Source organism: Morone saxatilis, unplaced genomic scaffold (assembly GCF_004916995.1).
Source record: "Morone saxatilis isolate NCDOM2014 unplaced genomic scaffold, NCSU_SB_2.0 Contig10, whole genome shotgun sequence".
In the NCBI taxonomy this organism is placed as follows: Eukaryota; Metazoa; Chordata; class Actinopteri; family Moronidae; genus Morone; species Morone saxatilis.
In genome coordinates this window covers 9,956,261-9,982,700 of record NW_023339652.1, presented here as the reverse complement: position 1 = coordinate 9,982,700, position 26,440 = coordinate 9,956,261, and the positions used below count along the sequence as shown (strand labels likewise).

Here is a 26,440-nt window from a genome sequence, read left to right as displayed (position 1 = left end):
GTGTGCGTATGCATGTGTGTGTGTTTGTGGCGGAATGATTGTATCTGTGTGTATATGCGTTTTATAGTGCATATCTATCAGGACATGTGCACTCGGGCCTGTCTGTTCATGGTGCCTTCAATGTGTGTGTGTGTGTGTCAAGATAAGGCCGTGAGTAAATGCAGCCCGGGGCTCACATTTCTCACCTGTGGATCAATTCAGTGAACACACAGACAGACAGGCAGACACACACACACACACACCACAGCACACACACACACACACACACATTCACCCTATGGTGACTTTATTCTTCACTTAACCCAAATTCAGTCACAGGGGATATCAACGTTTGGCCTTAAAATAAAGACACACATACTCATTCACACATGCTTGAATCAACACACAGCACTCTCACACACAGGCACATTCACGCAAACATTAAGGCCAACTTCACGTGTGCATGCATGCATAATCAGAAAGTGGTATAGATAATATATAACCGTTCCCTGAGCGAGGAGACCCCATGGTGCTGCCTTCAATAAACCTTGTTTTATTCAGTGTTAAGTAAAGCATGGAATTTTCCAAACCTCAAAGAGAAAAGCAATTTTAGGTGTGAGATGTGAGAAAACACAGCAGGGGAAATTGTAAGAGTGCTGCACAAAATAAAAATGTGGGTTACAGCCAGCCTGCATTATTTCAGACACGCTCCTGTTTCATACTGCTGTCATTGCAGACGACCCCTCTAGGTAGTGATGCACAGAGCAGCAAATTCAGGCAAAACTAATGGGCAATAATTGGGTTTTTTGCACCTGGCAGTTGATTAGGATAAGACTTGAAAGTAGGGTAAAATAACAAATAACAGTAAGCATTTTGTAAGCCGGGCGGGAAATTAGTCATTTGTCAAGGTTCATTCAGAGCTATGCTGCTGTAACGCAGTGATTTAAAAAACTTTCTGTCTCACTGCCCCTAAATAAAGAGATGTTCCCAAATCATAATCTTGAATTGTGAACTCCAATAAAGTAATGCATATTGTGTATCTTTTTAGACTGATAAGCAGCATAAAAACACAGCTTATTTATGAGAATATTGATCATGCTATTGGGTTAGACACTGCACATTTTGTTGTTGAATAATGCAGAATTAAAAGGCTGGATCAACAGTAATTTTGTCACATTTGTAAAACCCTGTTTATATGGGTATCATGCATGTCTCTCATATGCAACAGCCTGATGACCACTCCCATTAGTAGACAGAAATGGCTGTGTTCACACCTTCTTTTTAAACCTGATTTACGGCTAATTGCCAGTCTCCGCCATGGGACATAAATCTAGTGACTCCCTAAAGGCTCATTCTCTCCTTTGTGGTACATTTGCATTTCCACTAACAGTCCTGCTATATCACTGTTACCTTATGCTATATATTTTGAGCCATAATGGCTTGTCTTGATTGATAATACATGTGCAAAAATGTGTTTTCTAATTTCAAGTCCATATAGGCTACAAGGGTGTACTGTAGCTTGAAGTAACATTTCCCTCTTTTGCACTGCTCTTCTCTGTGATATTCTGCCCTACTGCACTCAACTGCATGGCGAGCCCTTCAGTTTGTGTGCCTCATCTATACATCTAGCTTCTACTGTGCTGTACAATACCCTGTAGTCAGAAATCGTAGGCTGACTTTGCTATGGTACTGTGGGCTTCATCAGACAGAGAGAGAAAGAATGAGAGAGAGAGAGAGAGAAAGAGAGAAACAGACTATTGAAGCAGAGCAAGAAAGAGGCTGAGGAACGCGAGGGAGCAATAGATAAAGAATAAAGAGGGAGAGAGGGCCAGAGGTAGAACCATGTATTGTGCTGAAATTGGCAGTAATGGCAGGACATACATCAGCTTGACACATTCGCATTCACTGTTCCAACTCTCACATGCACACACACACACACACACAAATAACTAAATCAGAATTACAAATTCAAGTTGTGTAACGTCCAGTAATATGAGGCTATTTTGCAGGACCAGGAGAATCCAAACACGCTGTGGTGTTCCCATATTAGAATATGATAACTTCCCTAATCACCAGATATAATTATTGTACTATCACTGAACCTTTATGGGTAGCTCTGGAGATGTTCACATCTTTCTTATATCAAGAAAGTGAAAGAAGGAGGTCCAGTTTTATACATCCATCCCCATGTCTATATGTCTGATCTGTCTATCTATCTAGCCTGTACACACACACACACACACACACACGCATTAAGTCAGTAGGGTGTACTGATCCTCCAGATGGGTGGGATGGCCTTCTCTCCACTGATCACTGCCCACGGCTCTTCTCCCTCTCTCTACCTCTCTCTCTCTCTGCATCAGCTATCTGTGATTAGAAGCAAGCCTCAGGGGGAAGACACACTCACACTCACACTCACACACACACACACACTTAGATACAGTATGAAAGCATTTTGGACACACACACAGGGGTCATACACTGAATGCACAGTTAGACTGCAGACACTGTAGCGACACATAAACACAGAATAAGTACAGAAACGCACACCATTACTTGTGCCCTTTCTGTTTCTCAGCACCGTCTATTAGGCACACGAATGATGGTTAATTGGAATATATGTGAATTATTCAGGGTATATAATTAGTGTCTCTACATAATGCATGATGGTGAGTCCACTCAGTCAGCTCTTTGTCCATGGATGAGTAGATATTGTGTTTTGTATGATGAGACAAGACCACACAACAACAGTATGAAGCAAAGATTAGGCTTGATGTTGTATGCAATTAAGCAAATTGATAATTATCCATGTAAATATGAAAGATTCATTGGTTGATTAACATTATGAATAAGGTATGTTGATGGAATGAGAAAGAACAGTGTATTAGTTTCAGTGTTTCAACATGGAACGGGCCGGCCTGTAGCCAGCTTTCATACAGTAGAATAGTAGAAGAGAGAATATTGCATTTAGTATTGTCTCCAACATAACGCTCTTAGACAGGTATCAATGAACTGGAACCAGACTTTTTCAGCAGCTACTGTACAGTAAGAGCCAAATAAATTTTTTTTTTTATGTCCAGGGGAAATCTGCCACAGGTCTGGATCTAATTTAATGGGAGAGAAATGTATCGTGCGGAAGAAACTGCCTCACACACACTGCAAAGGACTATAAAAGGCAGAAAGCAACCAAGTAAATTAGAATATTGTTAGTGTTGCTACTAAGTTAATTAAGGAAAAAAAAGATGAACATTTGTGAGTGCTCGCCCTACTTATCCATGAATTATATGGATCTCTGTCCCTGGCTGGTGGAGACTGTTCCTTTTGTTCACAGAATAGAAAAGACTGAAAGTTCATTCAGTAGACAATCTTAGCACAAAGTCCATTCTGGAGCTTTCGATCACATCAATCTTCCTCCGCCCGTTGCCTGGCAACCTCCCGGTGACGACAGGACTCCAGAAAGTTACTGCGCCTGGCAAAAAAAACCTCAAACTGTCAAACTATTCCTTTAAAGTGAAATTGGTCAGCTACGATTCCACCATCTGCTGAGTAGGATCATTTGATTGAAAGCTTCAGAACAGCTACTTAATGGACCTTGTTGTGAGAGTTCCACTCCATCATGAGACAGAAATTCCTCACTTGTGTTATTTGAACAACTATCTCCATGACAACTCTGGGGACGGGTGTTGCAAATTAAACACTATGATACTTGCATTGGATTGGATGTCTATGTTTACTGTATATGTCTCTATCAAATAAACCATAAATAAACAAATAACATAGTATTTAACTTTTTGTCAAGCTAGAATAACATAGAGTACAATACTATACATACTGTAACAGAGATAGGGAGCTATGTGGCCTTTTAAAGTTGTGTGCTCTAACATCATCAGAGAGGAATCTTTATCAGCCCACAAGGATGGATTTCACGTGTCTGTTTGCCATAATCCCACACATAGGCCCACATACACTCATATACACCATCTAAACTTGTACACATCCACACACAACCACAATAAGACACAAATTTTAATAATTCTGCATAAATGTCGACGTGCACAGACACACACATACTCATAAATGGCTGCGCGTACTCACATACATCAGTTTTCTGTCTCTTGCAGACACACGGCCCAGCTGTTAGACGGATGGTGGCTGTCACAGGCAGGGTCTCTCTGGTTAGAGTTATGGTCCGCTGCAGCCTGCACTGGGTCACGCACTCAACCTAGAAACAGAACTGCAGCTGGAATAACCCTTTTGTCTCCTTGGCTCATTACTATAAGCCTGTATGTGTGTGTTGTTGTTGTTGTTGTATCTCTACGTTAGCCCATTCATCACCTGATAACACCCATTAGTACCCTGACAGTGGCTGCAGTCACAGTATGGCCACACAGGCTCCACCAGTCCTTGTTAAGACCCAATTAATAACTCGAGGCCTTTGTGCCACCAGCTCACAGGACCTTTAAACAGGAAGTTAATGGGCCGTTATTAAAAACAGCAGCAGGGGAAAATGTCTTTCTCACCTGCTGCGCAGATAGACGGCCAGAACCTAAAAAACATGTGTTGAGGATGAAAGAGCTTTTTATGTTCTTTTTTCCAGCCCTTGAAGTCCAAGGTTGAGAAGAAATAGATGGTATGAAGTGGAAAAACGGCACTGAGCTACTTCACAAATTGTCAGTTTTATGAGCAGTGACTTTAAAATCTTAGTTGGCAAATCAGTGAGGTCAAAGGAAATAGTTGTATAAATGAATTGCAAATCATAAATTGTTTATTAATTAGTTTATTAAAGGAATAATTCGACATTTTGGGGAATAAACATATACGCTTTGTGACTTAAAGTTAGATGGGAAGATCAACACCACTCTCATGTCTGTAGTAAATATGCGGCTACAGCCATTAGCTGGTTAGCTTAGCATATAGAGAGAGGCAGAAACAGGTATGGCTATGTCCAAAACTAACACGATGTAACACTTGGGGGGAGGATAAAATCATTATCTTGTTCACTCTGGAAAAATGTATCATTGTTTTAAATAAGCAGACTTAAGATTTAAGGATAATATTTTAGAAACACCCTTTCCAGCCTAGAGGCGAGCAGGTCTGTCATCTTGCCATCAGGTAAAATGAACATGACAGGGTTAAGACTGCTTGTCGGGAGAAATGCCATATTAACGTTATTAATCATTCTAAAGATGTCGCGCTTTATTTCTCACTTTGGACTGTCTCTAACTCACTGACGTGTCCCCCTGCTCTTGTCTTATATTCACTCTCTCATTTCTTTCTCTCATTCTTAGTTTGTCCCACTCTTTTTTCCTTTTCCATTCTTCTGCCCCGGTTTCTCAGTCCCTCATTTGCATAACCCCCTTCCACAAACACACACACACACAGGCACAGCTTCATCACCCTGACTCTTGGACTCTCTCTCTCTCTCATCTCCCCTCTATTACAAAGCTATGCTTGTTCGTCCTGCCCTTGCTCTCCGCCCCAACACGCTGATCAAAGCTGGGTTTCCTGGTCCTCCATGACAGCGTCTAAAGCCGTTCCAGCCCTGTTGTTCAAGCCATGAAATATTCACCATGTGCAAGCACCTGTCCAAGTGTACTCGATGGGCATTTGTGTGTGTGTGTGTTCACGTAAATCCACCACATATGGGAATACAGGTGCGCTTGGTGTGCCTGTTTACAGAGAAAAAAGTGGGTCATAGATAGAGCTTGATATGATGCTCCTTTAACTATCAGAATAAAGAAAAAACGACTTTATTTTCAGAGGATGTAGGGTCAATCTACGAAGGCCAATATATTTGACTGTTAATATCAAGCCTGAACCAGCAGCTGTCAAAAACTCCTCATTGTTTTCCACTGACACACTAAAATATATTCCTAACAAGCTATGTTATAGTGTGTAAACTGTGGATGGAGAAATAAATAGCAGATAGCAATTTTCCACAGACGGATGAGTCAGACAATGAAGTGAGCAGAATTGCTGTGTGTATCAGCAGCGTGTTGCAAGTGAACTGTTCTATTTTTCTTTTTGTATTTTGGCCATAGTGGAAGTGAAGAGAGGCTCCAGACCATGGTCTTTTCAAGGATGTTACACAAGACATCTATATATTATTAAATGGATTTTGAACTTTTTCCCAGAGTCAAGGTGCTCCGACTCCAGTTTAGATGGCCACTGAAACTCTATGTGTATTACATGATATGGCGTAAACAATTATGTTACAATGTTTAAGCTGCGACAGCTTGTGGTAAAATTGTAATGCCGACATGCATTAGTGCCTACATTGATAGATGATATGCTGCTCAAATACAGTCCAAAAATCCAATATGCTGTTTAACTCAGAATTTCTTTGGACAGTTTTAACAACCTGTCCTCCTGTGGTTCAACATTTTTTTGTGCAATGCAAATCCAGTCCTGGCAGCTTCACATGAGTGTGATTGACTTTCCCGAGCTCTTCATAATTTACCTTCTCTGTTGTTTATACCACCTGTAGACGTTGATGAAAATAAGCTTAGCTCAAGACTGCTGCACAGTCTCCTGCGTTTATTTGATTTTTGGTGCCTGGCATTCCAAGCATGGGTAAGGACTTGTAAGATGACAACCTCTGCCAAGCGCACTCAGAATTTTGACACCTGCCCAAATCACCTTAGGGATTATCACAGAGTGTGAATAAACCACTCACATAAACATTCTTAAATCGACTCCAAGTTGCTCCACTGCATCACTTAAATACCTAATGGCTATTCATTGTTCTGCTTTGGCTCATTTTCAAAACAATTCACTACAATTACAATTAGAGTGTCACGTGGCGGCAGGTAATAAACCGCCCTGGTCCAAAACACAGTCACGTTGATCATAGTTACTGTTCAGAGAGCTGGAGCCTGTTAGTGGTTTGTCTGCTCCACTTACCCCTTGCTGTTTCATATGGTCGCCCTTCATTAGTCTAGTTAGGACATCTATGTGTGTCAGAAGGTCAGTGTGTGCATGTGTGCGTGTGTGTGTGTCAGGCCTAGATACACAGAACATCTTGAGTGTGTGTACATCTATATCTGTCCAAGTATGTGTTTAGAGCACTAAAGCCATGGCTCACTGGGGCCATCTGGGAAGCTGGCTGTTGTAATTAAATTTGATATGAAAGGAGGAATGGAGGGAGGAAAGGAAGAAAGGATGTATAAAGCGGAACAGAGGCTGAGGAGAGTAAAAAAAAGACGACAGATAAGTGAGAGTAAGAGTGAGGAAAAGGTGGGCAAGGTGAGACAGGGATGGAGGATTGGGGTGCGGAACATTTCTGTTCTGGCTGATTTTGTGCTGGAGGCAAAATCAGGGAAGGAACTAGTTCATGTAAGGACAGGAGTGCAAACAGACACACATGGACACACACACACACACACACACTCCAGCTGCAGGGGAATGTTTAGCTGGGTGCCCACTTTGCCAACATGACTGTTAATCCAACAGATGCTTTCACATGCTGAGGAAATTTGTGAGCTCTCTGACAATTTGCAGACTTTTTACATCGAGGACGTGGCGGCATTGCCAAGGTAATTAGCTCTTACATGAAGGTCTCGAGCGAAACGGTAACATAAAAACGGCGGAATATTTAGGAAGTTTGTTAATTAATACGACTGTCATTGAATGGGAGGTGTGACAATACACTTGAATGAATGAATGCAGTGACGGCGGCTTTTAATCCACCGTGCCACTTGCTAGCTGTGCGTGGTCTCACTCTATTTCGGTCTGTCTGTTCTTTCTTTTCTCACACACACACACATGCACTCGTTTGGGGATGCTACACAGTGTTAATAGCAGCTTACAGCCTTCCATTGTGCTTCTGTTGCTCCACTGCTTGTAATTACACCAGTGTCAGGTGCACCTAAAGGCCAGTACCATTACTGTGTGTCCTGCTGTTTATTTATGTGGTGGTGGCTGACTTGTCAACCGGTAGAGAGGCTTTTGTTTGTGTGTGAGGCGAGGGAATCCATTTGTTTACTTTACCGGAAGCCCTTATTTAAGATTCTGCAAGATAATGTCAGACATTTTGTACACTGGAGATAATTTTGTCAGTTCTTTGTTGTTCTTTTTATTCATTAAATACCGACAACCTGCAGGGCTTGACTATAACTTGCAAAAGTGTCACATCAGTATTTAGCACGCAGCTCAGCCCATCTGTCAGCTGAAATGATAGATGGTAGATTATCACTGGTTTGAGGCTACTGTTAGCATAGCTCTAAGGCTTACTCTATTATTCTCCCCTACAGTCACGTGCATAGAGTTTTTAGATATAAACAGCATTCTTGAGGCACCGTGATTTAAGCGAGTAACGCCTTTGCAAGCCAGATTCCTGTACATTGATTGTACTCAATGACTGAAACGACTTTGATTCTGATGATGTAAGAACTTCTCTTTGTCTGTTTCCTCAGGTGGCCTCCCTCGGTGTGACCACCTTCACCCTGTGTGCTCTGTGCATCGACCGCTTCCGTGCGGCCACCAATGTCCAGATGTACTACGAGATGATTGAGAACTGCACCTCCACTACTGCTAAGCTAGCTGTCATCTGGATCGGCGCTCTCCTATTGGCCCTCCCAGAGCTCCTCATCAGGCAGCTGGTTGCAGAGGACACAGGAATTCCGGACGAGCCTCCCGTTGAACGGTGCATTATCAGGATATCCACCTCACTTCCCGACATGCTCTACGTGTTGGGCTTGACCTACGAGGGTGCTCGGCTGTGGTGGTGCTTCGGCTGCTACTTCTGCCTCCCCACCCTCTTCACCATTGGGTGCTCTTTGGTGACGGCACGCAAGATCCGGCGAGCAGAGCAGGCCAGCGTGCGCAGCAACAAGAAGCAGATCCGGCTGGAGAGCCAGATGAACTGCACCGTTGTGGCGCTAGCAATCGTCTACGGTGCATGCGTGGTTCCTGAGAACATCTGCAACATAGTTTCGGCATACATGGCGGCCGGTGTTCCTGAGCACACCATGTCTGTCCTCCATCTTCTCTCCCAGCTGCTGCTCTTCTGTCGGGCAGCCGTGACGCCAGCGCTACTCCTTCTCCTGTGTCGCCCGCTGGGAAGGGCCTTCCTGGACTGCTGCTGTTGCTGCTGCTGTAACCACGCGCCATCCTCGGCCACGGCCAGTGACGATAACGAACACGAGTGTACCACCGAGCTGGAGCTGTCGCCGTTCAGCACCATCCGCAGGGAGCTGAGTAACTACACACCTGCCGGCTCCAACTGCTAAACTGACATTCCTCATCAGGGATGGAGATTTCACTAGCCTGCTATCAGCCCTTAGCTAGTGTCTGTCAGACTCGTCTAGGAGAGATTTGCCTTACCTAGTCTAGTCGCATTTTTAAATGGGTGCATGAATAAAGTCGGACACTGAATAATCACATTCAGCCAGTGTCCTACATCCTCAACATTCATTTCTTACAATAATAATGTACATTTACAGTAACTGTATAACCCTTATTTTCCAGGAAAACAAAAAAAAAAGGCAAAATCTTCTTTTCCCTCATGCCCTGGGGTGCTCTTAAAACAGGGTCAGTACACATTTTTAGCAATCCTGCCTGAAACCTTTAAGACTTACAAACCTCCCCGCTGTAGACCTTGTATGCCTAAATATCTTTGGACAGTTGGCCTCTCTGACCTGTTTGATGTCTGGTTCCTCACAAGAGGTTTGAATCAGGTTAATTTCTTTAAATTAGCTTATTATGAAGCAGAAAAACTAAGCAGAAAAGACTGCTGTGTTCCGCACAGGCTTCGTGCTCTTAGTGACAGGAAAAGGTAATAATATACTGTACAATGTACATAGGGAAATGATTGTACAGAATCTGTTCTGTTATAAATAAAACAGTTTGTGATGATAATTGTATTTGGCCACCACAAATAATATGTATGTATAGGAAACTCTGTACTGTATATCTGAAGGGAGAAATAATTAAGGCCAATCACCTTCCAGATGTGTCACTGTTAAAATTATGGGGACTAATTAATTATGGTACAACCTTGTATAATAACTCAAATACAGCATCCAGCTAAACATGTGGGCTGACACTGCCTATAGAAATACAGGACTCAGTTTACAGACTCCAAATGTACAGTTCATATAATGCTGAACACATGGGAACAAGGCTCATGATAATTAAACTAGTGCAGGGCGTCTCTGCAGTAATGACCGTTTGCAAGAAGAAAACACAGCGAGGAGAGAGTGGATTGGAGAATCCAAATGTACAAAACAACACTGACATTGTATATTGCAAAATATCCAGTTGACACAAACATAACTGGGCTGGTCTCAGAGATACATAAACATGGACGTGAGTGGAATTAAAAGGTTTAAAATGGACTAATTGAAATCTAATTAGAGTTGAATGGAGTGGAATGGAATCGAATTAAACACTACAGATTCAATTGAATGGAGTGAATATGAATAGAGTGGAAAGTAATGGAACATAACACGGTGGAATATAATGGAAAGGGATGGACTCAGCATGGACTGGACTGAAAATAAATATGTGCACTACACTGTTGTATCATGTTACGCCTTACACTTTGGGCTGTATATATACTGTACACTTTCTTTGGTGCTCTTATGATAAATGCGCTGTAAACAACAAATCCATCGGTTCAACTTAGAATCGCAAGTAATTGATCTGCGTATTATGTTTTTGGTCAAGAAGACAGATTACAGTTATCTGTGACTCTGACTGAATAGTGAGGTAAGAGAAGAAAAAAAATCAATGTGGAGTTTCACAGAGCTGCCACGGACGCAGTTTAGAGAGATCTAGAGAATCTCCGAGGATAAATACTGCTTTTGTTGAGAGTGACATCTAAACTTCAAGTATGGCAGCATTTTATTTTACAGTACAGTAATTACTCAGTGTTTACTAGATCACTGGTGAATACTCATAAATGAAAAGCTAATTGCTTGTAATTAACATTGTAGATGTTGAGAGATTGAGACTTCTATAGATGCAATAAATGACTCATCTACACTTTTTTTATTACATTGGTACAGAAATATAATTGCTGGTAGTTAGTTATGTTATGTAACATATTAACACAGTAATAATCATTTAGTAGGTAATCAAAACATATTAAGTTATTATAAACAAAAAAGTGCCAAAAACTGCATAATTACATTGTAAATACAACTGATGGGCTGTAAATATACGGAAAATTATATATTTGTACCAATAATTACTGCAAGGTTTAGAGTAAATATAAAGCAACTGTTTCATTTTTGTACAAGTTATTTATTTACAATTCCTGAACTGTAAAACCAAGTGCTACCATAAGTGTAAATTACCTTGAAGGCAAGAGCGGCAGAGTTTAGAGTAATGCTGGCGACTTTGTCCTGCTCTTTTGATAATGGATATGAGAAATTTACACTACAGCAACCCTGGGGTCACTGTTACCTGAGATAGTGTTGTGTTTGCAAATTGGTAAGACCTCAATCCTAAAAGCCATTTCTCTTAACGTTTAAAGTGAAAACAAGAGCAGCCGAACACAATTATGTTAAAAATAATAGTATAATAGTCTAACATCACATTTTTTATAATCATACTTACAATACACAAGAACAATGCTGTTGACCTCTGCATATATCATCAGCTGCTGGGAATGCTCACTTTATGCTAAGGACCTGTTAGCTTTAGCCTCAGTCTTTCTGAATAATCATGTATGTAGTCACCAAGTGCATATTTAAGACCCTTTTAAAGGGTTGCTGTTTTAAAATGAGTCGGTGAGAAACATTAAAAAGTCAGCCGGAGACACCGTTTTCAACAACCTCTCGCTGCTAATGTTAGCCTAGTTAGCTAGCTTCCAGCAACAGTGGCACAATTGACAGTCGCCAACTAGAAATGAGAAGCTGCGTTTGTCTTCTTCTGTCTGATATGAAGGACCAATTGTGTCAATAATTACGAAGAATTTTGAATGATAGGCCAAATCTACCACTGGTGTTGTAAACGGAATATGTGCCACGCGAGAATAGAAAGCTTTACAGGCGTAGCAACAGTCACTAAATTAGTTATTAGTGGCTTCTTGACCACTAATACCCTTAGCGGTTTCATTACTTGAGTTTTTTAAGGAGAGCCAATGAAATGTTTTTCACAGTGTATAAATTTACAAGTGTATTGTACTGTAAATCTGTTTTCTTATTCCTACCAATCAGACCTGGGTCAAAGCAAGGTTCAAACCACCGTTACACCTTATTACAATGCAGGTAATTGAAGTTATACTGAAAACTGAACAGCCCAAACATTTGATACATATGCTAATATGGCAGAGGTATGTAGAAGGCTTCTGTCGATTAAAAGCCTTTATTTTGTTTGGTAAACTTATTCTAATTCAAATTCTTTAAATATTTATAACTAAGATTAATGGTGGCGAGCTCTGTGATGACCCAGGTGTGATGTTCATTGGTATACTGTATATTGCGATGAATCTTTTGCATACGATTCTGCACTGCCAAACACCTTCTCTCTGTCTGTCTCTTGTGCTCTTGTGGTAGTAGCACACTATCTCTGGGTGTCTCTCTTAGCATGGAGGTCAGTTTGCCCTCAGCTCCATCAATACAGGAATATTACTACAAAACATAAATCACAAAAGGTTTGACAGCACCCAAGGCCTGTCATACTCATATGTTATTCGTTCACTATACACAGAAACTGTGGGAAAAGGGTGGGGTTTTTCCTGCCACAGCTGGAGGCAGCAACCCACTGGCTGTAATGAACTCCGGTTTATGAGCTCCAAGAGATCCAGGTGGATGTAGCCTCTGGTTGGCGCCGCCTGCAGTTCTTCAAGTTAATAGAGGAGATTGGCAGGAGCATAGCAGCACTGCAACACAATGCCCTGCAGCCTGTTTGACAACTCTTTTTATTACCATCACTATTAGGGTGTTGTGGACCAATGTGTAAACCTGTCCAGGGAGTTAATATGCCCTTGCACCAGCCAATTCCTACCATAAAATCACTTCAAGAACTTGGGAGGTTTTTTTTTTTGTATTTAGTTCAGTGAGTTTAGGTCTGTTTTTTGATGCAACGTAAGTGTAAACTGACCTCCTAGATCTGATTATCTTTTTCTGCATATTTCTGGGAGTATAGCTCATTCTAAATGGCTCAGTGTGTAGTAACGTGGTTCAAACTATTGATGAAGTGATTCTTGTAAATCAGTCAGTGAGACGTTTATTCTGAGTTTTGTGAGTATCCTCTTCACTCTGAGCAAATTGTGTCTGTATTTGATACCTGAAAATGTAAGCACACGACCACTATTGTCTCTAAGTCTAGTCACTGGTTTCTAAATAGCTTTTTATATAGCCAAAAAAACTGTCCCTTTGTTTATCAAAGAACTTTATCTTGAAAACTGTATATTAAAATCCTAAATGTACTATTATCTTTGTGTTGTTTTATTGTGTGCTTCATTCATCTCTGCAAAACTATTTCTGTGATGGGAGTATACCAAAGACAGGCTAAGTATTACAGTGCCATCAGCTTTAATGCTTTATTGGTTTACTTGACTAAAACCGAACTCTTTAAGATCCAAAAATCTCCTACAGCATATTCAAAGCAAAGACATAATCCAGCCTCTTGTCTCCATGCCAAAGAGATATTGACATGGATATAATGATGTTAAAGGGGTACTCGAGCAATTTCATATTTCTACTCCATAATGTTGGGAGACTGGTTTTCTAAAAAGAACATTGGATCTTACAGTTCCTATAATGCAACTCAACAGTTGCAGTACAAGAACTGAGAAGTGTTTTCACAGTCTTCCCGTGACAGGTGAACTGACCTTATTGTATGTGACAAAATTAGAAGTCGCTTTGAGATAGTTTTTTACTTATCAACCAAAAAATGCACAGCGCAGTTTCATATACTTCATTCAGAATATTAAATATAAGGGAAATAAGTTGAGTTCTGCAGAGGTGCCGGAAAAAGAAGAAAACATGTAGACATAACACATACATTTTTAGAATCGCCCTCCTCTCAAAAAAAATGTGAAAAGTTTAGCTTGTTGTTACTTCACTTGGATGTTTGCACTCCACTGTGCAGAATGATGTATGTGCAGAGTTTGACACTAGAAGGCTGCTTTCACATTACTCTGCTGAAGGGGGAAGTTTTTCTGCGCTGGTTTAATATATATGCATTACATTACAATTTTGACAACACAACTAGTTTGGAAGACAGTCCATGCAACTTTAACAAGTCTGATGTGGAAACTTGAACCCTCCAGTGAAGTAGGAGACATCTTGTATCTACTTCCATTTTTAAGAAGAACCATATCTGCATATATACCTGCAATGAACTAGTAGATGTAATACAACGTCTTGGTGAAAAAAACATATGAGACTAACTTTGAGAAAACATTTGTCACCACGCTACTCAAGTAAGGTGCGTGTTCATACCTTGAGGATCACTTATTTCAGACCAAAGCTGAAAATTATGCATTTTTCCTTCTTAGGTCTAGTTTATCGAAGATTCACTCTGAAGTAGTAAAAATAACCTGACATGAAGTTACACAGACTGACAGGTGACACAATCATTCAACAGTTTTGGTGACCTGCCAACTTGTGTCATGTCACCGCTGCCATAACCTCACAGGAAGAAATCTAAACTATCTAGAGACTGACGATGCATAATGTAGGGCTCAAATCTTCACTGTGCATCAGTGTAGGGACTAGTCTGCAACTTGAATTGTCACAACAAAGAAGGACTTTAACAAAGGGCACTCAATGTCATTAAAGCCCTCTGCTGTCATTTAATAGTTTTTAGAGTCATTTCCTGGCAATGTTGATTAAGCCACACTGTTCACCAAATAACTTGATTGTGTGCTCAAAGTTAAATCAACCACACCCCCATTATCTGTTAGAGAAAGAACTTTAACAGAAAAACAGGAAGTAACACCGGCTGCAGTGGGGCTTTGAGTGTAGGGTCAAATATGTAAAACAGAATGTGATCATTCTATTATGTATGAATGAGGTATGCAGTGCACAAGCTTAACTACAGAAATGAAAGTGAAATTGTCTTCTGAAACATGGAGTTCCTCCTTGGGAATAAGTCTCAGTGTGTCCTCATGTCCTGATTTCCTTAAGAACCTCCTGTGTCTTCATTTTTCTTCCTCCTCACATAACAGAGGACCCCTTAAAATATTCATCAGCGATGTATCACAGTGCTCTGTTCTCCCAACACATCCTACACACCCTCTCCCTCTCTCTCTCTCTCTCTCTCCTCTCTATTGCCTTTTCTTTGTCTTTTACATCCAAAGTGTTATACAACGATGACGACAGCGGCCGACGTCCTGGGTCTGTGCTTGCGATAAGGATGCCGAGCAGAACTGTTTAAACCTCCTGTAACAGAATTAGCTGTCGTGTTGGAACACTGAGCAGATGCCAGAGAGCTTCCGCAACCACCAAAGACGTCTTGCTCGGTATCCCAGAGGACGCCGCTCCCTCCCACTGTTGTGAGGAGGTGGTCTATTTCATTTTTTTCCTTTATTTTTTACTCATGTCAAGACAGAAAGTGATGGTTGGAGAGATGTGAGGAAAAAAGAAAGAAAGAAGCAGGCCAGGAAAGGAGGAAAGGAAAAAGGAGATCTTAGAATTATTCTCTAAAAACAGCACTTTTGTGTTGTGACTTTATATGACATTCAGCGGCAAGACAGCAGAAAAAAACAGCATTCACCTTTACAAATCAGAGTAAATATATTTTCAAACACAGATTCATGCTTCACTTGAAGTGAACTTGGTTCATCTTCTTTAACACCTCGAAAGCTTCAATTGGGCTCATGCAAATTATTAAAATGACACAAAATGACACATTTGTATTCATTTAAAAGACTGAAATGCATTTGGGAAGCTGTATTTTTACTCCATTATTGTCAAATGAACTGCTCATTTTGCACTTTGATTCAAATCCACCAACTATCTGTCATTTATCTTTCAGACAGAAAATGAGAAAGCCCAATTATGCAACGTCTGATGAAAACTGAGGAATTGTTCACTTTGAAATGAACCACAATTCAAGCTTTTATCCGCTATCTCCTGATCTCCTCCCTCCTGTCGCAGAAGAAGCACTGCACGGGTGTGTTTGTGCGTGTGTGTTATGAGGCATCTCATCCCAAAAAAAGCTGACAGGCAATGTGCTGCTCATCTTCGTAATTTCCCCAAAACAGTTGGCCTCCTGCCAGTGCACTCACTGGCGTTCAATCAGCCTCAATCAGCAACATACTTGCTGTAAGTGTCTACAGCCCTGACTCTGTGTGTGTGTGTGTGTGGCTGTTTATCTGTCTTTTTGTTGTTTCATTATGTGATTGTCTTCAAAAGCCTTTTTTCCCTGATTCAACTTCCTATTGTGGCAAAGTCTTTTCATGATCAAACACTAAGAAGTTTTGATCCACTTTTTTCCACTGTCACTTTTTAATCTGCTTCTATTTTTGGGCTCTGAGGGCCCAATTGTAGGCCTCGCTTATACTGCAGTTATACAACAATGTACAGCCGTGTAGTTGCAGTGTTCCCATTGCTGGAATAAATGTGTCACATACATTTTTTTGATGGCCACAGATTTCTATGATAGACAAAAATCTTGACAAGCTTCCAGTAAACAAAAAGATAAACTGTATTGTTTTATTGTAGTTGGATTATGAAGCAGACAGAAGTATTCCCCCCTTTTTCTTTGATGGTTTCTGTCTTTCTTGCCAGTACATGTATATCGATATATTAGTTTAGTTTATTAAGTAATGAAATGAGTCAGTAGATACGGTTTCAGTAAGATGACCGAATTTAAGTACTGTCAGCATCAGCTGCTGTCGAACAAAATGGGGATAAAAACATGGATAAGGTTACCTCAATGATGTGGTGGGTGACTTTATAATCTGTAACTGACCACTTTTCTTCCAGTAAGTAGCACACACAGTTTATTTCTGGCTGTGGATGACATCAGAATTAATCTGATCTGAGTTTTCAACCTATCAAGATATACTGTCCAATTTTACCAAAGATAGCTAGCAGAGGAACTTGCTCTGATTTTTAAAGAAATAAAAATTTTTACAACATTCATTATAGTATTTTCTGCTTGTCTGTGTATGAAAAAGTGACTAAAGTGTGGCTGGTGGGGAAAGGGGTTAGAGGAAAAATGGCTACCACTGTTGCTGACAACATGTGTTTATCTATCACGTTTTTTTGGTGCATTTTTGGTTGTACACAACATCAAAACACATCTTAACTGTTTTGTTGTGTAGTCCCACTATAGCTTGTGTAATCTGGTATATATTTGTTGTTGGCCGTCCAATCCATAGAGGGGAAGGCACATAAAGACTATTTTGAGATTCTTCTTCTCGCTGCAGGTTTTAGTGTTTGTTCAGACACACTCCCACCTTTCTGTTTTTCCAAGTGTAGCTGGGCATTCATTAACACGAAGTTCCAGCCAAGCAATCTGGCCGGGCTAAGGTTTTTCTGGCTGTGCTTTATGAATGGTTGCTAGGCAACCGGAGAGTAAAGTTACCATTTCTCTAACTTTTTCCTATTTTCCCTTTTCTGTTGTGTATCTTCCATTGAAAAAGACCAGACATTCAGGAACCATGCTTTAGTAACCAATGTATGAAAGTAATGCTAACTGGCTAAACTAGCTAGGAGGATCTATTGGCAGAAATGGAATATGATATTGATAGGTTTCCTGTTTTCATTAGCGTATAATGGCCTAAAAATAAGAGCTATTGTGCTTTTGTTACCTTAGAATGAGCCGTTTTTATCTACAAAGGTAGCCAAACTGAATGATGTTAAATTGCCATGTGTCTACAGTAGCCAAGAACAGACCAAACACTGGCTGTAGATAGGGCCTCTTGCGTTTTTTGTCTTTAGTTTCTTTTGTGCTTAGTTGAGTCAAGATGGAATAATCAATGATTGAATATGTGTTATGTTAAAGGGGTCTGTCGAGCGTTGTAGCATCTTTTAGCTTATTGTTTTGGTTTAAAGCCTGTAAGTTTAATGTTTTGGTTCACTCTTACCTCTCTCTCATCACTCCCTTTTTTGCTGTTTTCAGCTAGCCAGTAAACATAGCTGCTTAAGAGTGATCAGTTGGAATTGGTGGAGACCAAAACAGAGCTAAAAGAAGAATGACTATTGAATTTACATTGAACAGGGGGGCAGAAACTTCAGGCTAATGTTGCTGATGTCTGCTAGATGGATAAATAAGCAACTGTTAGTTGGAATCCAGCTTTGCCATTCCAAACATGGCAACCCCTTTTCATGTAAACAACACACACACACACAATACAATGACAAGCAGATAGAAAACATGCCATCATCTAGACATTCAAGCAGAAGCAGGCACATACATGTGTGCATACACACGCACACGCACACACACACACACAACCAATATTATATTTCAGTATTTACTAAGTGAGACTTTTCATTTTGAAGATTGTTATATTGCAAAGATATATTGAGGTTGTCCTTTGGGAACTGCTCAGTAATATCCCTCCCTATTTCTCTCTCATCCTCCCTCTCCCTCTCTTTCTATACCTTTCTCTCCTGCCTCCACATCCATTCTTTTCTCCTCTTCTCTGAGTTCTATCCTGCCCTCTCATACATTTTAATGGCAGCAGTTTGATCCGGCTGGTCAAAAAAACCTTCAAATGCATCCGCTCGTGTTGAATAAATACATAATTTAGCAACACAAGTCAACTACTGTTCAGTGTTGTGGAAAAGACAAGATAAATATTTCCCTTTCTGAAGAGTGGGTAGAATGGGATTTAGTCAAAGATGAGATGCTGAATTGTGTGAGGTTGCCGACTCTAATAAGTGTTCCTGTTAGAATAGGTTCCTGGTTTCTTAGTGGGCTTCTTTTAATGCAACAGAGAACCCGTGTTGGGAGGCTGTTCTTCACAGGTCTCATGCATACAATTTTACCTAACAGGCGTAAGAAAATGGTTTTGAATAATAAAAACACCAAGCATGTGGTAAATGATGTCATCTTGGTTAGTAACTGCACCACCAAGATGTCTGAAAATGACAACAGGTCTCCCGATTGGATACTCAAACCACCTTAAAAGGCTCTTTTTCAAAGCAGAGGGGCAGTTATTTTACTCCAAATTCCTTCAACATATCTAACCTCTTCCTTACCTGGCTGCAAAACTCATAAAAAACCCACCCTAGGGTCCTGGGCCAGTGTTTGATTTGGCTGAAGAAGACCTGCTCCCTCTGTAGATAAAAACGGCTCATTCTAAGGTTACAAAAACACAGCAATTCCTATTTTCAGATGATTCTAAACTAATGAAAACATAATGTTATATTTCATTTCTGGCAATAAAAAGCCTCACCTTCTAAACAGCAGCATGATCCCATGTTAGCATTTGGCTCAAAGCACACAAAGCTTAAGTACAGCCTCACAGAACAGCTAGCATTGCTGTAGAATCTTTGTCAAGATCACTCTCAGCTCTCTTCATCCCAACGGTCCAGTCCACCCACATAACTGCAGACAACCTGCATCAATCCACCTGCCTTTCTCAAATTTCAACGTCTCCTCATTCAAGGATAAGACATCTGACCTCTTTCACTTCACTTTGTTAGGAGTAACAAGGTAGTGAGGGAAACAGTAATATCTACAAACACCAGAAATATTACGATCAATTGCCATTCCCGGAGAACTCATCATGTTGTTTTGATGTACTTTTTTTTTGAAAACTCTCCACAAGGCAGGTTGCTGTAACTCTACTCAGTAGAAAAGCACTGTTGTGTTTGTGTGTGTTTGTGTGTGCGTGTGTGTTCATACTTGAGTTGATTAGTTTTATGTATGTATGATTGTCAGGTCTATTAAACACTACATTTTGCATATGAATATGGCATAATTGCCTTTTCCCTAAACATCTTTCCCTAAGCATCTCACATTGCAAAAAAAGTGAATACATTAATTTGCACACTAACACGTTTATTCTCATTCCAACATTTCGTGCCAAACAGCATCCAGGACACCTTGAAAACCTTCATTCTTTAGTGTGCAGTGCAGCAACACCCTTACACAGATGAGCACATGCACAAAGGCGGATTAGGTCACACACACTTTGCCGCTGATCATGTTTATGTATAAGACAGGACCAGTCAAGATGTGACTCAGTGGGTCGAAACCTCATTCCCTACTCATTTCCAGTCTCTGTGACTCGACATGTCAGTTGGATGTAAGTTAACACGGGTGAGAGCCAGGGCTCACAGTGTCACTCTGCACAGTGTGTCTTTTTGATTGTCTCCTTTGTTCAGCTAAAGACAATCTTCCTGTCCCTTAAGTCTGGTCCTAAACTGAAAAATGCACTTCAAAGAGCAATATTAGAGCCTCTTCTTTAATTTCGTTGTGTTAGTCATTTGCTGCAAAGATTGTAATGGATATTTTTTGAGCGGGAGAAAAAATAATGTAAGTGAAAGTGTTAAGATATTCATAATTCATCTCTATGAGATTTGAATTCTAACCTTGTTGCATTAATGGTTGAATAGAATAGAGAAAATGTGTAAGAGAAGCCTGTGCTACAGTCATTAAAAGAAAATAGTATAGAAGGGTCATAATCACCTTATTTTTGTGTGCACAGCCACCTACTATCCCAGGGCACCTGATTACTCTTGTTGCTATGGATACCATTCAGCACTATAACCTCGCATCTCATGACAATTAAGTTGCTTCGACTCAAAGCAGGTTGCATCTCAATTCAGGACCTACAGTGCACGGTGCTTTCAGTGGCTCTCATGAGGCACAGGTATAAAAATCAAACAAAGTAGATGGTAGGTTAGCTTTGAAGGTTTCTTCCTTTGTGTTTGATATGTACAGAAGAAACACCTTTAATGATGATAATTCATATTTCCATATTTCTTTAGCTACATGACATTTTCAAGGATTCAAAGGTTTATTTGTCACATACACAAGTAGTATCGTACTCAAAAGCAATGTATGCAAAACTAAGATATAAGTACAGGACAGAATTCATCATCCTGATGGCTTTCGTCTCTCTGTGTTGGACTGGTGGATACACTGAAAGTGTTTGCCTGAGTGTAGAAGTTAGATAGTCTTTTGCTGGGGTTTTAAAGGTTATATATACAAGATTTAGACAACAACAGCATTGTAGATTACACAAACTAACAAAGACAGTTTTATTTAATAAAGTGTTATTTTATGATTTTGTCTATGGATTCTGGTAGTGAGCGATAGCGATATAACTGTTTCTGATTAAACAAATGCTTCTATTCTATCAATCATCACTGATCCTTTCCATAATGTTGTCAAACAATAAAAATCTGAGCCAGTCAGTGGCAAAAAAAAGCACTTTTAGTGGACGTACTTTGATCAGCCCAAGGATTAGCTATTGTTACATGGCAGTTGTTGGAACAGTAGAAACAAAGACTGTTTTGGTGAGCTTTATTTAGTTTTTGTCGAGTTTGAAAGAAGTGTTTTTTATGATCTGGGGGGTAAAATTTGTGTTTTTGTCAGTGGAGTACAGTGGGTTGTAGCGTCCATTCATTGGTTTTGGTCTGAGATGCAGTTGCTCTAGTCTGAAATTCATATACAGCAACTTTAAGGATCCCTCATAATCCTCCCAGTTCTGGCTCAAGTTCAGCACAGTAGGAAGTGTTGGAAAGTAAGTTCGGCTAAGTAACCCACTTGCTGTAGGGCTCTATGGTCCTGAGCAGAGCAGTCTCTATACCGCTTGGTGATGTCCCCCTCTTAGGATGCTCTCCACAGCACCAGAGTAAAAGGTCTTCGGAATCCCCCAGAGAGACTCTGAATTTCTTCAACTGTCTGAGGCAGTAAAGGCATTCCCCTCACCTTCCTTGCCAAAATGTGAGTAAAATCCATAACCAGCTCCTTGGTTTTGCTGACATTTGGACAGCAGTTGCTGGCTCTACACCTGGGTGAGTGACAGGTGCATCAGAGTGCAGTAAAAATCCTGAATACTATCTTGCTTAATGCTTGTTTAGTTTGTATATTTCACATTTATTTCAGCTATACAGCATACCTTACCAACAAAGTGGAGGTCATTTAGGCCAAAACACTGAATGAGATTAACTTGAAAAAAATCCAGTACACAGCAAGGCAGCTTGGGGTTAGAAAGATGTTAAAAGCTTTAATTTGTTGGCTGGAGCACAATAAGTTCAAAGATTTTTAATTTTACTTTTCTTGTCTTCAGGGAGCATAAAGCTTTGACTATTCCAAACACCAGATTAAATTTTATTGAATTGAACTGGCTGAAAAGACAGGTAACTGCATTGTTAAAAAAATATTTTAGACTGAAATGTTTTGAATGGCTTGGAGCCTTTTAAATATTCAAGAAGTGTCAATGTGAATTTAATATTGCTCAATATTTTTCTCAGATAACAAAGACCTGTTTCTTACAGATACACCCTTGTTGCTTGATGGCAGAATTCTTGAACCATAGGGAAAGGAGTGGGCTATTGTAGCTTTTGTTTGCCTTGTCAATCATTTCTAGGTCACTGGAAGAACTGTATGCTTGGCTGGGCTTAAGACGTGCTCAATGAAGGATCTCCACATCACCATTCCCGTGTGTGTGGATGTTTGTGCATGCCTGTATGTGTGTGTGTGTGTGCAGTGAAGCAAGTTACCTTCATCCCAAACCCAAAATGCACACAAAGTCGCACAAAAAAATTTCTCTGATACAGAATTCAGCTCGTCAGCTTTCATGTCTCAAGCTCAACACACACATGCCCACACACACCACCTAGTAGTAGTCTTTCTTTACCTGCTGTCGCTTTCCATCTCAGAGCTTTGAGCTGCTACTTTGTTAAAGCACTGAAGCTGACGGGGATCTGTTTCACTTCAAAGGTCTTTTCTCCTCCCTTCTCCACCAGGGCTGAGCCTGAACCGCCGGTCAGCACATCAGGGATGGCCTGTTAGAGAAAGGGCATGGTGGACAGTGACTGAAAAAGTCACAGTCAAATAAATCTGCTGGCATTGCATTTCATAGCTTATACACTGCAAACATACATGTTCTTGGCTATTGATATACACTGCTCGTTACTGTGAGTTTGGTCATTTGCCGTAACCACAACTGGATCCATGAAAGAGAGACAGCTAACGCTAGCTAGCCCCTCGACCATCCTTTGTTTGTGTAATGCAAGACAAGCACAGCACTGAGTGCATGGGAGCTGCCATGACTCAGCAGTTGTTGAAATGACATGAGTGAAAAGTAACATCTAGTGGGAATCAGGGCTAATGTCAGCAAGCTAAGATAACTAGCATGATGGCTCCTCCAAAAAGTTGAATGTCGCTAAGGAACTAAGGGCTATAATCGCTCATGGCACAGAACCAATGCTATGCAGACCTTTTTTAGAAGTATCAGCGTTCATGGGCAATACACGGCTATGATATGCAACATTAGCAATAATTAAAGTTTCTATTTACTTACACAAAAAGTGGGAATTCAAATCAATTTTAAAAATGTTTATTCCTTCCTATCATCGTTGGCATCCAGAGGCACTAGTATTAATTTGAAGCTGATTGTTGTCTGGCGCACATTGAGTTAAAAGATTTTCAACATACTTTGACATCGGCCCTTTTAAAAGAGCACAAAGCTTTAAACTATTCTGTGTTCAAGCACCAGATAATTTTAAATGGAATTGAACAGACTGAAAACACAGGTGTTCAAGAAGTGTCACTCATTAGGTCATTCATTATTATATATTTATAGTTTCTGCTCTGACATATACAGTACATTATGCAACCCATGTGAATTCAAAAATCTTATTTTCTTGAAGCAAGAAAAGAACTTCAAACAACTCACAACATCATTTTGCAAACTCTTCCAATGCATTATTTATAGAAAGAACATTTGCACACTTCAATTTAAGATGTTTAAACATGTATCAGTCCTCCAGCAAGACATAATACCACATTTAAATTCTGGCTGCAAATGATGGAAGGCTAGTAAGCAAGTTAAATATGCAACCCTTCAGCAGACAATAATGACTTGGCTCACAGTAAAGACACTATGAGATATTTCAGTTTCTACTAAGCCAAAATTTGATTGATTCTCATGATGGAGTTTCAAAGAAGTGGGAGCCTCAGTCAACAAAATGAGATACTGAATAACAAAAAGCACTACTTCTAACTGAAAAACAAGCTAAAAACAGACCATGGCAAATCAAATCCTCGTTTAAGTTAACAGTGATTAGTATGGTTATGTTTAAGGCTTATTGTTTATGGTTTAACACGCACAAAATCTGGATTACACATTTTTGAAAAAGAAGCAGCAGAGTAATTTGAACTGATTTTCATCCCTCATTTCATGTCTTCCCAAAAAAAACACATTTCCTCCTGCCAGAGCACAATGTTCACAGCAGTCTACATTAAATAAGGTCTTCTTGTGATGAGCACAGTTCAGAAAATGCTTCCAGTTATGGAAAGAGAAGGGGGAAATGCAAATGAGCTGCTGATTATGCACCAGAGTTGCTCAAAATAAGTAAAAAAAATATATATAAGTGGGTGAAAGAGTGTTGTGTTGCCAAGTTTTATTTTTAAACATGGTTTTTACCTGCATTTTTTAATGCCAGATTGTTTTCTGATGTTGTTGTTTTATATGAGATTTTAATTTGATTCATTACATAAAACAATGACATGAATTTGACCCCATTTAAATGATGTCAAGTGAGGAATTTTGTACAAGCAGAACTAAAATAAATTACCTTGAAGTATTCATTCATACTACAGCAGATTAGCCTTGTTTGGCTCAGAGGGTAGGCACTATGAGAGCTTTGTCTGGTTTAGCTCCAATTAGGCTGTCCTGTTTGAGATTAAGAGATCAGAGGAGAAACTCCCCCCAAATATCCCCAGGTTTTATGTCAAAGGCTCACCAGGTTGTGCACGAAGCCTCTCAAGACAAAAGGGAAAGATTCTGGAAAGCTTCTTAGACGTAAGTGACAGTCGAGACTCACTGTAGAAACCCTGAATCGACAAATTTCGTCCATGAGCTGAGCCATTGTTAACGTTGTGAGTTACACACAGCTTTCCTTGCTGTATGGAAAGCACTGTCAAAAAGGCCTGTTGGCACCACGGCTGCACCTGATGAGACGCTAGAACACCACCTGCCACTGTTTGATAATCCTTTTACTTATGAGCCGGTAACCACTTCATCTTCAAAATAAAATGGATTACTGTAATCAGCTAGAATCATTTGGTAGAACAACAGTAGATAAGAAGAATATTTGCCCTCTCTGTTATGTGCTAGTGGAAATTAAAGAGGCAGCTCTGGCCCTAACCGTGTCAGTATAACACAGTGAGCTATAGCATAATGTCAGCAAAAGATGCGGTGGCTAAAAAGACCTCAATGACTCCAAACTGTTTGTGTAGCAAGAAATGCATCTTAAAGCCAATGAGTGCAGAATGGTTCTAAAACTGTAGTGTTTACCTCATTATCTCTACATTTACTGCTGCTTCACACCAACAGGCATATTAGCAGCTAGCAGATGCTGCCTTCCAGTGTCAGACAAGTTTTTGCTTTTTTTTTGTTTTTTGCTTTGCCATTACAGGAAATGCTCTGGGGAAATCAACGAATGCATTAACTGTGCTTATAGATAAATAAAATGCGCTGTGCGGGGGGATCATACAGCGTAGGTGGGAGGGATACTGCATTAAAATGGCAAGTGTTGTCCAACCCTTCAGTCACCGCCAATAGTATCTGGTTAAGATCAGCTGATCAGACACTGATATTATCCATACTGCAGCACCACTATCCAGTGGATATAAAAAAATAAAAATAAAAAGCACTGAGATACAGATATACTGACAGCTTTGTCGTTGCTGACTTTGAGTATTTTTTAGCGTCTGGAGAACTGCAGCCTCCACTCTTGACTGCACTGTTGGCAAGGAGGGAAGCTAAAGTAAACATGCATGCGTGAAAGCACACTGAGATTACAATGCACAATGCGCACACACATGCACAGGCAGCATGACATGAACACACGCACAATCACCAAGAGTCCCAGGAGTTACAATTACACTGTCAGACACATACTCATCTCTAAAAGGTAATTACTTCACACGCCACACTCATCTTAGCCTTTGAGCCTTAATATAAAACTTCACACTGTGACAAACTACTGTATTTATTGTTTAAGGCATCCCTGCTCAGTCATACAGAGAGCTATATGTGGGAGGCTTGGAATTATTCTCAGCCTGTGCAATCATACTGTGTTGCAAGCTGATCAACTGTTCTCATATGGAGACACTTTATCATCCCCAAAAAGATGCGCGCATAGCATTCTGCTGTTCTGTCTCTACTGAATCAATGCAGTCGTTTTCATTCTGACTACAACTGAATCGTCTTTTAGATTTGTCCTTAAAATTAATAAAACAACAATAACGTGTGTTAAGAAAGTCTCCCCAATGTATTATTATTATTATTGTAGTTATACAAGGACAAAAGTACAAAGATACATATAAAGGAACAGAATAACAACCCCTAAGAACTAAGAACAAC

General features: G+C 40.2%; 1 protein-coding gene across 1 annotated transcript in view; it reads left to right on the top strand.

Annotated features, from left to right (window-relative positions):
- The window catches only part of gpr37b (G protein-coupled receptor 37b), a 17,244-nt gene extending 3,933 nt beyond the window's left edge, over positions 1-13,311 (top strand). Inside the window, exon 2 of the mRNA XM_035673167.1 lies at positions 8,394-13,311. Coding sequence (XP_035529060.1) covers positions 8,394-9,209 — 816 coding nt within the window. The 3' untranslated portion in view covers positions 9,210-13,311. The remainder of the gene's footprint in view (positions 1-8,393) is intronic.
- The last annotated feature ends 13,129 nt before the right edge of the window (positions 13,312-26,440 follow it).